General features: G+C 35.7%; 1 protein-coding gene across 4 annotated transcripts; it reads left to right on the plus strand.

Moving 5' to 3' along the window:
• The first annotated feature begins 2,332 nt into the window (after nucleotides 1-2,332).
• Nucleotides 2,333-9,168, plus strand: LOC107489518 (uncharacterized). 4 transcript variants are annotated; one of them, XM_016110276.3, is made up of 11 exons: nucleotides 2,333-2,920; nucleotides 3,027-3,445; nucleotides 3,544-3,638; nucleotides 3,791-3,898; nucleotides 4,248-4,330; nucleotides 4,568-4,701; nucleotides 4,996-5,051; nucleotides 5,857-5,949; nucleotides 7,654-7,745; nucleotides 8,460-8,566; nucleotides 8,844-9,168. In XM_016110276.3, the coding sequence occupies exons 2-11, from the start codon at nucleotides 3,218-3,220 to the stop codon at nucleotides 8,856-8,858; spliced, it is 1,011 nt and encodes a 336-aa protein (XP_015965762.1). In that variant the 5' UTR covers nucleotides 2,333-2,920; nucleotides 3,027-3,217; the 3' UTR covers nucleotides 8,859-9,168. The 4 variants fall into 4 exon arrangements, with proteins under 4 accessions (XP_015965762.1, XP_015965763.1, XP_052118259.1 ...); XM_016110277.3 differs by lacking the exon at nucleotides 5,857-5,949; XM_052262299.1 differs by lacking the exon at nucleotides 2,333-2,920 and having other exon boundaries at nucleotides 2,934-3,445.
• The last annotated feature ends 5,886 nt before the right edge of the window (nucleotides 9,169-15,054 follow it).

Here is a 15,054-nt window from a genome sequence, read left to right on the forward strand (position 1 = left end):
ACAGAACCTTTTAGTTTTTATTATTTTATTAAATTTTATTGTTTTACCACTTGTCAAACATTTAGCCTATACACTTGTCATTGTATAAGACTCAACACTTGTCAAACAAAGACCATAACTACATTCTTATTATATATTAATAGATAACAAATTTTACATCTTTATCTTATTGAGTATGCTATGTGAAACTAGGCTAAGCTAAAAAGTATAACAAGAATTCCAAGAGAGCAACAAAACTGATAAACCCTATTTGTAGGACTTATCTTGTGCTTGATTTAGGGGATTTTATAACCTTTTATCCACATTTATCCATTGAAATAGCATGGTTTTATAACTTCTCCTTTAATTGTGCTTAAGAGTGAAAACATGCTTTTTAGGACTTAAAATAGCTAAATCTAATTCTCCTTGATTCCATTAGATGCCTTGATATGTTTGCTAAGTGATTTCAGATTTAGGAGGCAAGGATTGGACCAAGGGAATGAAGGAAAAGCATGTAGAAATGGAGAACTCATGAAGAAATAAAGGAAACACAAAAGCTGTCAAGCCGACCTCTTCGCACTTAATCGACCATAACTTGAGCTACAGAGGTCCAAATGATGCGGTTCAAGTTGGGTTGGAAAGCTAACATCCGGGGCTTCGAAACAATATAAGATTTGCCATAGTTGCTATACGTATAAGGACGCGTACGTGCACTATACGCGTACGCACCATTGGTGCACGTGATTCACTTCATGCAAACTCGTGGCTAGCGAATTTACAAGCCTTGTGGGCCCAATCCAACTCATTTCTGATCCTATTTAAGCCAAGGATTGAAGAGGGATGGACATGTTAGTTACCATTAGTCATAGTTTAGTTTTAGAAGTAGTTTCTAGAGAGAGAAACTCTCACTTCTCTCTAGGATTAGGATTAGGATTAAGTTTAGTTCTTAGATCTAGATTTTAATTCATCTTCTTCTACTTCTATCTTCTCAATTCCTTGTTGTTACATTGATTCTTCTTCCATTCCCTTGTTGTAATTTCCTTTATGTTGTTCTTGTGTTTTGTTGTAGATCTACTTTTGTTTCTTCTACTCTCTTTCAATTCAATCAAGGTAATTCATAATAAATGTGTTTCTTTTGATTGTTGTTGTTAATTCCTTTCAATAATTGTTGTTAGATTTCATTCTTGTTGTCAATTTACTATGCTTTTCTTTTGTGCCTTCCAAGTGTTTGAGAAAATGCTTGGTTGGATTTTAGAGTAGAATTTTATACTCTTGGCTTGGAAAGGTAACTTAGGACCTCTTGAGTTACTAATGTCCAAGTAATTGATGATTGGGATCCATTAAATCTAGTTCTCACTAATTGAATTAGTGTAGAGCTTACTAGGGAGAACGACCCGATGTTTGAATACTTCGGTTATAAATTTTAGGGGTTTGTTACTTGTGACAAACAATCTTTTGTATGAAAGGATTATTGTTAGTTTAGAAACTATACTTGCAACGAGATTTTATTGTGAAATAATTCATTTGTGAAATTCTAAACCGTCAAAAATTCGATCATCAAAAACCTCCAGCAACAACTGAAGAGATCCCATTATCTCAATCTGCTCTCTAACGAGAGGTGTGATACTTATTGTTATTGACCTCCTTTATCTTATTACTGAGAAGCTATTGATCAATTGATTCTGTATACATGTTGGAGATGATAGTAGAAATAAGACAGCTAACACATCTCAATTGAATTCATCTGCATCAGCTAATAAGGTGCCACAATATCCAACCAACCCAGCTCTTCAAAGAAGTAGAGTTTTTAGGCCCCGAACTCCCTAAGCATTACCCCCAATCTGTTCTACCAACTATGGCACTATGTATTCCTCTAGCAAATGCTAAACCATTTGCTCCACATAGTGTGTCATCCGAAACAATAACAGCTGCTAGTGTTGGAATTGCATCAAGAATTTTTAACTTCATCTTTACATCTGGGTTTAAAACTCTTAAAAAGACCGGGTAAATTGTGATAGTTTGTTTTAGTATATTAATAGTATGTTGGTAGTATATTATTAGCATTTGAGAGTTGAGACTCAATTCAAGACCTTTTAATTATATAATTTGGTGTAGCAGCGTCTCACTATCTTTAGGAAAAGTATAAATGGTATTAGATATAAGTTTTGATGTAATATTTTAATATGGTATTTTAGTGTGGCAGCAACTTGCCTTCTTTAGAGAATGTATATGACTACAAGATTATGTTTATGTTAAATGTTCATTTAGTTGTTCTTCAAGTTTCATTAGTTTTTCCTCCGCCACATAATTTTGATTCTGATAGTATCTCCCGTGTTTTCCATCAGAGCAACACCACTAGAATCTTGATAAATAGAAGATACATATTCATCAAGTAATGGATAGAAATTGCATTGAGGTGATGCAGTCTACAATAACAAGTACACATCAATAACATTGAAATAAATATCATTTAACAATAATCACACATCAGTAACATTAAGATAGAAATCATTTAACAAATAATGAACCACATGGTTAACAGTACCTTAAAATTTGGACATCCAAAAATAGCTTGTCTGGATTTTTCTCTGTTCTTGACATGTATAGAATAGCATAAACACCACATTTACATGTAGGAACAACAAATCTTCTTCTGGTGTGATTACTCACAAGCATATCCTTCTTTGCCACTTTAGCTCTGCTCGTCACCTCCATCTCCTTCAACTCCACTCTTGTTCATTTTTTAGGGTTTCGCAGCTTGCAGAACAACAAATAGAAGTTTTCATACCAGTATTCAATCCATTGCGACGCTGTTTTCAATTGAAGAGTTAGGGTTAATTAGATCTTTATCGAATTTCATCTGTGCATCGTATCAGTTTCCATCCAATTCGGAATTAACAGTTCAAGAGATAATGGATATCTCATCCCATTAACAATCTATGTAAGCATTTTTTTTCGTTAGCCTTTAACATTAAACTTGATGAAAGAATGACATTATCCTAAAATTTATGAGAATAGAAACCGATTTAAGATTTTTAAATTCTCAGAAATGGCGTTGTCCTGGAGGTAAAGGTCAAGATCAGGATCAAGATCGGCTGAGTGTTTACTCTATTTGGATTTTAGACACGAACTTCGTCCAAAGTATTGTTGAGTCCATACTCCCCCCAAAAAACGCTTAGTGTGTTAGCAGTCGAATTCAACTTAAAACCTTGATCAAAGTTGTCGTCAACTCCCCACAATGTTGTCAAAGCTTGCTACCTCTTCTCTAGCTTCGTTCTCGCCGTGTTTCCAATTCAATGCCAAAAACCTCAACCTCTCTCGCACTAAACCCTTATTCTTCAAACACCTTCGAAGAAGAGCAACCGTGTCTATTCCCTTCCATTTTGGTTCTCTGAGTGAAAGAACTCTTCCATCAGTTTGTTTCTCCAATCCTCGAGACGAATCTGAAACCAAGTTACAGGACAAGGTACCAGTTTTGCTACTTTTTCGTTGCTCCATTAAAGTGAGAAGATGAAAGAATAAGGCCATTTTAGTGCTTACTTTTGTATCATTCTCTTAATTTAGGAATCTGGATCGAACAAATGGCCAATTCTCCAGCGATGGCAGGTGCCTTGGCAATGGCAAACACTTGCGTTAACTTCTCTGTCCTGTGGATTAGGGTTTGTTTTGAATACCTACCGTGATTTCATATCAAATGTGTCAAATAATGTAAAATCATGTAGAATCATGTTACTGTTACCGTTGATTTGTGTGTTTATTCAGTTATTTGCTTGGTTTTCGAAGGTTCTAGTGTTAATTCTTTTCCAGCCAGTTTCGTTTTTACAGGTTTGGTTGAGGCAGCAGCAGTAATAAATCTGGGCATTCAGTACGATGAGCTAAGTTTAGATGAGAAATCGGAGATAAGTTTCGCGGAGCAGGGGTATGCAACATCTTTTTTAGACTGTTACCCTTATACTTTTGCAAATTCTTTTGGCAAATTGTGAAGTAGCTTCTACCTTTTTGCTTTTTGTTGGTGATTGTTAAGGATATTGAAGTGATGCAGGCATGTCATGTTTTTATAGCCAGACCACAGGATAATGCTCATAGTAGCCAGTAATGTAACTTATGCGAAAATTTTTATCTTTAACTTTAGGTCTTTGCCTTTTTGACTGTTTTCCTTATTTGGGAAGCACTTAATCATGTAAATCTATCTAAATAACATAATTTTCTTTCCAATGTTAAAGTGAAGGCTGTTCTGATTACGTTATTTTTTTGTATTCATTTGGCAGCCTTATAACTGCTGTTGTACTTGGAATTATTTATCGTATGGCTAACAGTTACCAGCCACTGTCAGAAGACTTCTTCAAATATGGTAATTGATCATTCCAAAAGTTTTCAGAATTTCATAGAATACAAGCAAATAGTTTCAAATGTTTATATGTATGCCAACCATTTAGTCCACTGCAGAATGTGTTGTAGCTTTCTTGCATAATTATTGTTGCAGTGTGTTGTCTCAAACCTCATTCTAGTCAGATTTTGATCTATAGAATCATAGTATCTTGTGTTGTTGCTTATCTCATCTTCATTTAAAGGCGAAACAATATTTCAGATTGGGGAGTACCTTTCGATCTTCAAAAGGGGTGGCTTTTGTGGGCAGGAATCGGACTAGCTGGTGCCCTGACTGCCATGGCGATGACTGGAGCTGTCATGTCCTTCTTTAGTGGCGAAACTCCGGAAATGGAGGTAAATAATCTTGGCTTTCAATGGGAGATGGCCAGTTTCAGCCACTGAAGCAGCATAATTGTTTAAGTACTGTGTACTGACTCCACTTCAATAATTTGTAATATGTTGCCATCTTAGCATGAAGCTTTCCAGCTGACTATAGCCAAATTGGGTTTATTGAATGCCGAATATTAGATGCTCAAAATCTTAGGGGCAAGCTGTTTCCTGTTCAAGATTACCTAATTTGTTCATAGGAGTTAATTAAGCTTGTGTGATTTTGATCTCTGGATCATCTCTGATTTAGCTTCTTTTCAGATTGACTCTCTTGTTACGTTGCTTCCATCAATTGGATCTTTGAATATCACTTTCAGGTACTTTGCAAATTGCAATAGTTATTCCGTATCCTTTTGTGTTCCCCATAAAGATCCCTATTTATGCTTTGGAAATTTTTATGTAGCTGGTTTGGATGAAAGAGGATGATTAGTTTAAGTAGTTGACACCCAACCTAAAGTCTTGCTTAATCTTCACGAACATGAAATGGTTGTTATAATGGATGACTTTGATCCCTGTATACCTTGGTGTTGTACATGCTTGCTAAGCACTTTCAAGAATCAATTTACGATGCATAATTTTTGCAGATATAGTACCTATCCCACTGAATGTAGGTTCTGGAAGGGGCATATAAATTCTAGATTGGAGGTGAAAATTTCAGATTCTATACAATATGCTTTACGTTGTAGAGATGATGATTTTGCATTGGATGGATGGACATATTGAACAAGAACAATATAGGGTTAATAATGAATGTATTAAACAAAAGGCTTGGATATCACCTAAAAGATGGAAGAATCCCGCCTTAAGTTGTTTAGTTACTTGAAGAGAAGAAATTGAATGGGCTGCACGACATAGGTGGACGTAGATAGACTAAGTACTATAGCTAAAATCATTTAAAAAATACCTACATTTTGTTAGCTTGTCTACAGACACTTTTTCTTTTAAATTTCCTTTTTTGAGATACATTTGTTATTTTGTGATGCATTTATAGACATGCTTTTTTTTAGACCACATGGTTGTTTGGACTTTAATTTTATGATGTCTGTAAGTTTTATGGTATGCTCTATATCCGAGTTCCTAGTTTCATGATTAAGTAATTGATTATGGTGATCTTCATTGTAGTACTGCTTGTGTGGTAGGAACAACAGGTGTTCTTGCTCCCCTTCTTGAGGAGACTGTATTTCGAGGCTTTATTATGGCTTCCTTGACTAAGTGGTATTACGCCTCGTTCATGTGCTTTCATTCCCCATTATATATCAAAATTGTTGGAGAAATTTTGAGTTAATACTCAAAATGGTCCCTGAAGTTTGACCTCGGATTCAATTTAGCCCTTTAATTTTCAATTGACCCAAAGTGTAACCGGAAACTTTAAGATGATTCAAGTTGGCCCCTCCGTCCATTTCTGTCACCGAAAAGATGACGTGGCACGATTAAATGATGTCGTTTTGCTGCTTTCGCCTAAACGATGTCGTTTTACTCCTCCCTTTCTTCTTCTTCCTCCTCCTCAATGTCTGAACCTCCCACCACCCCATTGCCACCACCCTTAATCATACCTTCCCAACCCCACCACCCTCACCACCACCACCACCACCACCCCCTCCTCCTCATCACAGAATCAATGCAATGAAAATTGGGACAACTTGATTCTGTGACCTCAAGCAGCCATTGGCTCTAGCAATAGTTTTCAACCCAGTTCCACCTTAACTCACCGCTGCTTCTACTTGTTGGGGTGGTGGAGTATGCAGGTGAGGATGATGATGATGACGACGATGATGATGGGGTTTTGAGTCTTCACTTGTTGTCGAGTTGCTTGGTTGTGATGAGGATGAGGGTTTCTTGGATGGTCCAGTTTCCTTTGCGGTATTCTTTGGCTAAGGAGGTGGAGGAAGAGGGAGATGGAGAAGGGGATGGTGCGGTGACGATGGAGTGGTGGATGAGGTAGTGGTGAGGATGGTGGGGTTGGGAAGGTATGATTGAGGGTGGTGGCAATGGGGTGGTAGGAGGTTCAGACATTGAGGAGGAGGAAGAAGAGGGGGGAGTAAAACGACGTCGTTTAATCGTGCCACGTTATCTCTCCGGTGACGGAAATGGACGAAGGGGCCAACTTGAGTCACACCTTAAAGTTTCAGGGTACAATTTTGGTCAACTGGAAATTGGAGGGCTAAATTGAGTCGGAGGTCAGCATTTTCAGTATTAACTCGAGAAATTTCATTTTATCTTATAATGAGGAAATCCTTATTTGTTTTTCTTTCATAAGAGTATGATTTCACATCCTTGAAAACGTTTCATTCATCTGTTGTACGTTAAACCAACATTTAAGATCATTTATAATTTCACCTGTATGCTGAAAAGCTGACTACTGCTTCTACTGTATGAGTTTCTTTAGATAGTTCTAAAGGGTTTTCTTATATAGTTCTCTTTCAGTCTCTGCCAACAAAAAATTAAATTGTATCCAATATGGCAATATAGTGTGATAAAACCTTAGAATTGAACTTTAGTACATCCGTGGCAAGTTTATATCCTGTATTTGGCATCTCCATTTGTAGACATAGTTTAATGATAAGCTGATAGTTTTATGTGTAAACTATTACAGCATTGGTTAGAGTTTGTTTTTAGTTCAAACTTCAGGTTCATGGCATTTACAAGTTATTCATCAATCAGTTTTGGGGTTTTTGTAGTATAACTACTAAGGCATTGTTTGCAGCCTAAGTTCAAAGTTTAATTTCGGGACTTATCTCCTCTAATCTGTTCAATATGAAAAACTATCAAATAGTAAATTCATGCTCTGTCAAATTTAAACAATTAAACATGTAGTTGGTCCAAATTGCTTGCTTGGGTTATTTAGAATGTTTTATCTGCTATTGTGTTATTCGTGCTCAGTCTCCTCATAATTGCGGGTTGCTTAATCTCTCTCCGTAGGGTTCCGACCCCGGTAGCAATCATCATTAGTGCTGCTGTATTTGCTCTTGCCCATTTCACTCCTGAAGCTTTTCCACAACTGTTTGTTTTAGGTAGGGTGATAACATGATCTTCAGAATTGGCATTGAAGGATTTTTTCTTAAATAAACAAAATTGATGATGATGATGGTTTAGCTTTTTTAACGATCTTTTTTTAAAAGATCTTTTACAAAAGTAAAAATGATTTTATGTTTGGATATCTCATATAAAGATCTTTTTATCTATCAATTATGTTTGGGGAAAATAAAATAAATGTACTTTTTTGTTTATTTATTATGTGAAAAACATTTTTTTTAAAGAAAAAAGATGTAAATTGTAACTTTTCAAAAAAGATGTTTTTTTTTTTTTCCATTGCTTTTACTTTTAACTATTATAGAAATTTGCCAAACACACTGAAGAATAAAAAAGATTTTTTTTCATTAAAAAAAGATATTTTTTTTTATTGATTTAATAGAACTCAAACAAGAACTAACAGATCTTCCTAAAGTTCGACTTAATTTTCATTAAGTTCTAACAATGTAAAAGTTTGTAATCAAGTTTTCATATTTAAAAATCCTCAAATTATAGGAACATGATTGAAAGTTTTTGTACAACCTAGAGATTTCATCACTAACTCTTAAATTATAAGCACCTGGTTAAAATTTGAATAAAAACTCTAGGAGTTTACAGTGTAGTGGAAAAAGAAGATTGCAACTTATTTGGTTTTGAAATTACCGATATTTGTCAATCTCGTGAAGAAATAACAAATATTTGAGATATATTTATAGGGACATTTATGGGGATTTCATATGCTCAAACTCGCAACCTTCTCGCTCCCATCACTATCCATGCTTTCTGGAACACTGGTGTTGCATTGCTCCTTTCATCACTTCAGGTATATTTATACCGAATCGACTCAATGTAGTATCTGAAGTTCTAAACTATCAATAAGAAAACCTACCGTTTTAGATTTAATAAGATAAAAATTACATTAATGACTGTATAATCTGCAACTAATTTTTTAATTAACTTCTCATCAACGACATAGATATTGCGATTTAGTCTCTACAGTGTGCCTTGCAAGTTATCATTTTGGTTCTTTCTTGCAGTTTGAATATGTTTATGTAAACCTGTTTTTTAACACTCAGCTTTTTCTGTTTTCTTGTAAACAGCTTCAAGGACAATAATATATCGAAGAATTGTTTCAGATTTCTTGATGGGAACATTGTCTGTTCTGCACAAATGTGGCGCATGTACAAATCTATATCTTTGTATAAACTTCTCCCTTTTTCTTGCAAAGTAGAAGTATAAGCTGGGTATTTTGATTATGGCGAATAAAATATGCAATGAGCTTTGAAATTTGAGGTATGTAATAATGCGCGATAAGTTTTCTATTAGACTAATTTTGTATATGAATTTCTATGTAATCTTTATGGTATCACAAGTCAGAACAACCTCAACTACTTAACCTAGCTGCTTCAAGGCTTGTTCCTCAAATTGAATGTCTGACCAGAAACTTACCAAATCACTGTTGCAGCACTAGTCACGTAAGATTTGCTTGAGTTTTAGTAAACGAAATTTAGTGGAGGCACATTATCTTCTCATATGCAAACTTTTTATTGATTGAAATATTTTGAAGACCAAAAAAAAAAAAAGAAATTCTTGCTTGTTGCTAGTATCATAGTATGAGAAATATAGATAACTTATGTAGAAGTTTAAACTTGGAAGTTGGAAGTCTAGAATTACTACTGAGCAGATTTCTAACAAAAATAAAGGGCAAAACTGTCCCCCCAAAGATTTTAAAATAACATTCAGTACTCCATACGTTTTTTTCCCCAAAGAAAAAGTTAAGACTAGTCAATTCATATAAAATGCATACTTCACGTCCATAGCTCTATATGTATATATATAAAGAGATAAAGAGAGTTTGGGTAATCTGATTTTTTGTTTTGGCCTTCAGGGTAATTTGATTTGAACGTTGGTTTCCTTTACAAATTTTTTGGTCCCTTTTACATTTGTCTCTTACACAACTTTGTAAAATTAATTTCAAAATAGTTATTATAAAAGTCAAACCGATTCCGTCAGGTTATATTACTTATAAACTCTATAATCCATAAGTTATCATCTTTTTTGTGTTTATTGTGTTATATAAAAAATAAAGGAGGACTCAACAACAACGATAATAAGAGAAAGTCTATGAACTAATTCTATATGCATCGAACTTTTTAAAAAAAAATCATGATTTTAAAATTTTAAAAATTAGTCTTACATTGAAAAAATATGTGTCTTCTCACCCTTTTCATGTCTCTTCTCTCCCTCTGCACTTTTTTTTCCGTGTCTCTCTCTTCCATATCACTTTTGGAAGTTCTTGTACAATAATTTTAGATTTTTTTTATTATGTTTTGGATGTTTTCCTTTGGTAGGATTTTAATATTCTTTTTACAATGATTTAGATATTTCTTTTCATTTAGCTTTAGATTTTTATTTTATTTTAGATATTTCTTTTTTTTTGGTTTTGGATGTTTCTTTTTTTAAAATAAAAAAAAACATCGAAAAAATCAAAACATAATAATCATCATCTAAAAACTCTGAAAAAACAACATCCAAAATCATAAACAAAATAACATCTAAAACTGCTAAAAACCAAGGTTCTGTCACCGATGGTTATGTATGAAGGAAGACGAACACGACGGAGAGGCTGACCACAACAGAGAGAGGTGCATGGAAGAGTCGCAACAACGTAACACAGGGATGCAAGAACACGGCGGAAGGAAGCGAACGCACAACAGAGAGAAGGCACGTGGTGGAGGAAAGCACAGATACAACTGAAGGAAGCGCATGTAACAACCCAGTTTTCAGCAAAACAAAATTTTTCTGGAAGTTTAGTAAAGCAAACACCTTTACTGCACAAGAGCACCTCTATTGCACAGGCAAGCACCTCAAATGAGCTAGCAGACGACTACTTCAAAGACTCATTTGGACGTTTTACACAATCAATTTTCTTGATAGACTTAGCATGTCCTTGACAATCAATTTGTGAAATTTGCAGCCTATCAACTAATGGGGGAGGCTCAACACTGGTGGCAGAGAGAGTGCCAACTGTTGTGACTTCTGAATGCAGACATTCCTTGGGACGTAATTCAGACGGTCTTCTACAAGAAGTATTTTTCAGAATCGATGAGGGAAGCTAGAGAGTTGGAGTTTATGCAGCTGAAGAAAGGCTCATTGTCTGTATCAGAGTATACAAGCAAGTTTGAAGAACTTTGCAGGTTCTCTAGGGTCTATCAAGGTGCCCTGGAGTCCTATAAGAGTTAAAAAGTGCAAAAAATACCAAGGAGGATTGAAGAAAAATATTATGACTGTTGTGGATCCTTTGGAGACTCGGGTCTTTTCCGACTTAGTGGCCCGAGTAATTAAAGATTGGGGAAAGAAGGTGGCACTAGCAAGGGATACCTAAGGAAAAAACAACAATAGAGGCCGAGGGAAGTAATTTTAGCCTAGAAGTAAAAAATTCAAGAGGGGTGGACATTCACCTCAACATCCTCAAGGCCAAGGAAACTTTAGGAGAAACCACTATGATCAATACTACCAGGCAAAGGGAAGAGGTAAACAAAGCAAAACTTCTCCGGATTTAATTTGTGACTATTGCGGACATTTTCATCCATATGACTCGTGTAAGCTAGCTATAGGTGGATGCTTTACATTTAGATTTCTTGGATACATGTCAAGGGATTGCCCTCGTAGGAGAAATTTGAATGTGGATCAGAACCAACAAGAAGGACGAGTGTTTGCTGTGAACGCCAATGCTGCTAAGTCAGATCCGTTGATGAGAGATAAATGTTTAATTGGTGATAAGGAGTTGATTGCATTGTATGACATGGGAGCTTCAAACTAGGGTTGAGAATTTCGGAATTAGCTTTCGATTTGCATGTGCATACCTTGTACCAAACTGTGGCGACTAGATTGGGTTGTAGACAAATACCTTTCAAGATTGAAGATAGAAACTTTATTCTTGACTTAATTTATTTATCGATGGTTAGGTTGGAGATGATTTTGGGATTTTATTGATTGTCAAAGAACCTCATACTGTTCGAATGCTTTGAGAAATCGATTCGCTTTATGTCGAAAGGAGAAAGAGGAGCAGTAGTGACTGAGGGTTATTACTTGAACTCTGTAATGGTAAACTTAGTGAGGAAGAGTGTCAATGTTATATACTTTTGGCTGCAAATGTGTTAGGTGATGCACAGAAGTTAGATCAAATTCTGGTAGTTAGGGAGTTTTCCAAAGTATTTACTAAAGATATTCCCAAATTTCCACCTAAAAAAATTGAATTTGTGATAGACTTGGTGCTAGGAGTAGGACCAGTGTCAATTGCACTGTACAGAATGGCTCCAATAGTGTTGGTTGAACTAAAGATTCAGTTGGATAATAGAATATATCCAATATGGTTCATTCTGAAAACATGTCAGAAAGACACTTTTTGGTCATCTGCTTGTATCTTTCCCAAGCTTCATAGAGGGATTCACCATCTTTTTGCTTGAAGGTCTGAACATCCACTCTAAGCTTGCTCAGCTTTTGAGGAAGAAAAAATTTATCCAAGAAGGCTGTGACCAGCTTATCCCAGGAGTCCAGGCTATCTTTAGGTTGTGAGTCAAACCATGTTCTAGCTCTGTCTCTTACAGCAAAAGGGAAAAGCATGAGCCTGTAGACTTCAGGATCTACTCCATTCGTCTTTACAGTTTCACAAATCTGCAAGAACTCAGTTAAAAACTAGTAAGGATCTTCAGATGGAAGTCCATGAAACTTGCAGTTCTTTTGCATTAGAGCAACTAATTGAGGTTTCAGCTCAAAATTGTTTGCTCCAATGGCAGGAATTGAGATGTTTCTTCCATCAAACTTGGATGTTGGTTTAGTAAAATCACCCAGCATCCTCCTTGCATTATTGTTGTTGGATTCGGCTGCCATCTCCTTCTCTTGTTCGAAAATTTCAGAAAGGTTGTCTCTGAATTGTTGTAATTTAGCTTCTCTTAGTTTTCTCTTCAGAGTCCTTTCAGGTTCAGGATCAGCTTCAACAAGAGTGTTTTTTTCCTTGTTCCTGCTCATATGAAAGAGAAGAGAAAAAAAAAGGAAGAAGAATCCTCTATATCTGGACAAAGAGGATCCTTATTATTAGTAGAAGAAGAAAGGAATAAAAGTGGAGAATCCAATCACAAGGGTGAGGATAGAGGCAGTGATTTGAGATGAAGAGAGGTGAAGAGAAGTGTTATTAAATAAATAAATAAATAGAAGAAGAGAAGAGAGGGAGAATTCGAAAATAATTTTGAAAAAGTAGTTAATGATTTTCGAAAATTAAAGATAAGATATAATTAAAATTAAAATTTAAAACAATTAGTTAATTTAAAAAGAATTTTAAAAAAGGATGAGATATTTTCGAAAATTAGAGAGGGAGAAGTAGTTAGGTGGTTTTGAAAAAGATAAGGAACAAACAAAAAGTTAATTAGTTAGTTGAAAAAGATATTAAAATCAAATTTGAAAAGATAAGAAGATAAGAAGTTAGATAAGATATTTTAAAATCAAATTTTTGAAAAAGATATATGATGTGTGGAAAACGATCCAACACAAAACTCACCAGCAAGTGTACCGGGTCGCATCAAGTAATAAAACTCACGAGAGTGAGGTCGATCCCACAGGGATTGAAGGATTGAGCAATTTTAGTTTAGTGGTTGATTTAGTCAAGCGAATCAAGTATTGGTTGAGTAATTTTGTATCCAACAGTAAGTAAATAGCAGGAAATGTAAAGGGAGAGGGATGAATTGCAGAATTTAAAGAGAACTGAAAGTAAAGGTGCTGAATCTTAAAGAACAAGAAATTAAATGACTGAAACTTAAAGTGCAAGAAATGTAAATTGCAGTAACTTAAAGTGCAAGAAATGTAAATTGCTTGAATGGAAATAGGGAGTTGAGGTTTGGAAATTCAGAATTTCAGCAAGGGAAATTAAATTTCAACAATTAATAAAGCAGAAGATGAATTGGAAGTAACTATAATTCAAACAGGAAATGAAATTAAATTGCAGCAGGGGTTCACAGAAGAACCAAAAAGGAAAATGGGATCTCAGGACTCCAGAGACTAGAGAGAAAAGTCTAGATCTCAATTGCCTTCCCAGATCCAAGTTCACAAAGCAATTAACAAGAAATTAAAGAAGAAGCAGTACAGGAAATGTAATTGAACTCAATTATGCAGAAGAGAAATTAAAGAGATCTTGAATTGAGATTGAGACAGAATTTCCTCAATTCTTCACACCCAAGATTCAAACAAGAAAAGTAAAAATGCTCAAACAAGAACGAGGAAGAAGAGAGATCAATTCTCCTCCCCGATTCTCTGAAATCTCAGTTCCTAGCTCTCAACGAAGTCTCAAAATTCCAAAATCAAAAGAAGGTTCTAAAGTCAAAAGTAAAAGAAGAGGTTCTCTTATTACATCAAACTATCTTCTATTTATACACTTTCTATTCTTGGATTTTGGAATTTGGATGGTGGTGCGCGAAATTGTGAACAATACTTTTCACAACTCTCATAATCCCCGGACATGAACCCCAAAAACTTGGTGTTCAATACCATGGCATTACACAACTTCGCACAACTAACCAGCAAGTGCACTGGGTCGTCCAAGTAATAAACCTTACGCGAGTAAGGGTCGATCCCACGGAGATTGTTAGTATGAAGCAAGCTATGGTCATCTTGTAAATCTTAGTCAGGCAAACTCAAATGGATATGGTGATGAACGAAATAAACATAAAGATAAAGATAGAGGTACTTATGTAATTCATTGGTAGGAACTTCAGATAAGCGCATGAAGATGCCTTCCCTTCCGTCTCTCTGCTTTCCTACTGTCTTTATCCAATCCTTCTTACTCCTTTCCATGGCAAGCTCATGTAGGGTTTCACCATTATCAGTGGCTCCCTCCCATCCTCTCAGTGAAAACGTCGCCTATGCTCTGTCACAGCATGGGTAATCATCTGTCGGTTCTCGGTCAGGCCGGAATAGAATCCAGCGATTCTTTTGCGTCTGTCACTAACGCCCCGCCTGCTAGGAGTTTGAAGCACGTCACAGCCATTCAATCATTGAATCCTACTCAGAATACCACAGACAAGGTTAGACCTTCCAGATTCTCTTGAATGCCGCCATCAGTTCTAGCCTATACCACGAAGACTCTGATCTAACGGAATGGTTGGCTCGGTTGTCAGGCGAGCACTCGGTTGTCAGGCGATCAACCATGCATCGTGCAATCAGGAATCCAAGAGATATTCACCCAATCGAAGGTAGAACGGAGGTGGTTGTCAGTCACACGTTCATAAGTGAGAATGATGATGAGTGTCACGGATCATC

This window comes from Arachis duranensis, chromosome 5 (genome assembly GCF_000817695.3).
Source record: "Arachis duranensis cultivar V14167 chromosome 5, aradu.V14167.gnm2.J7QH, whole genome shotgun sequence".
NCBI lineage: Eukaryota > Viridiplantae > Streptophyta > Magnoliopsida > Fabales > Fabaceae > Arachis > Arachis duranensis.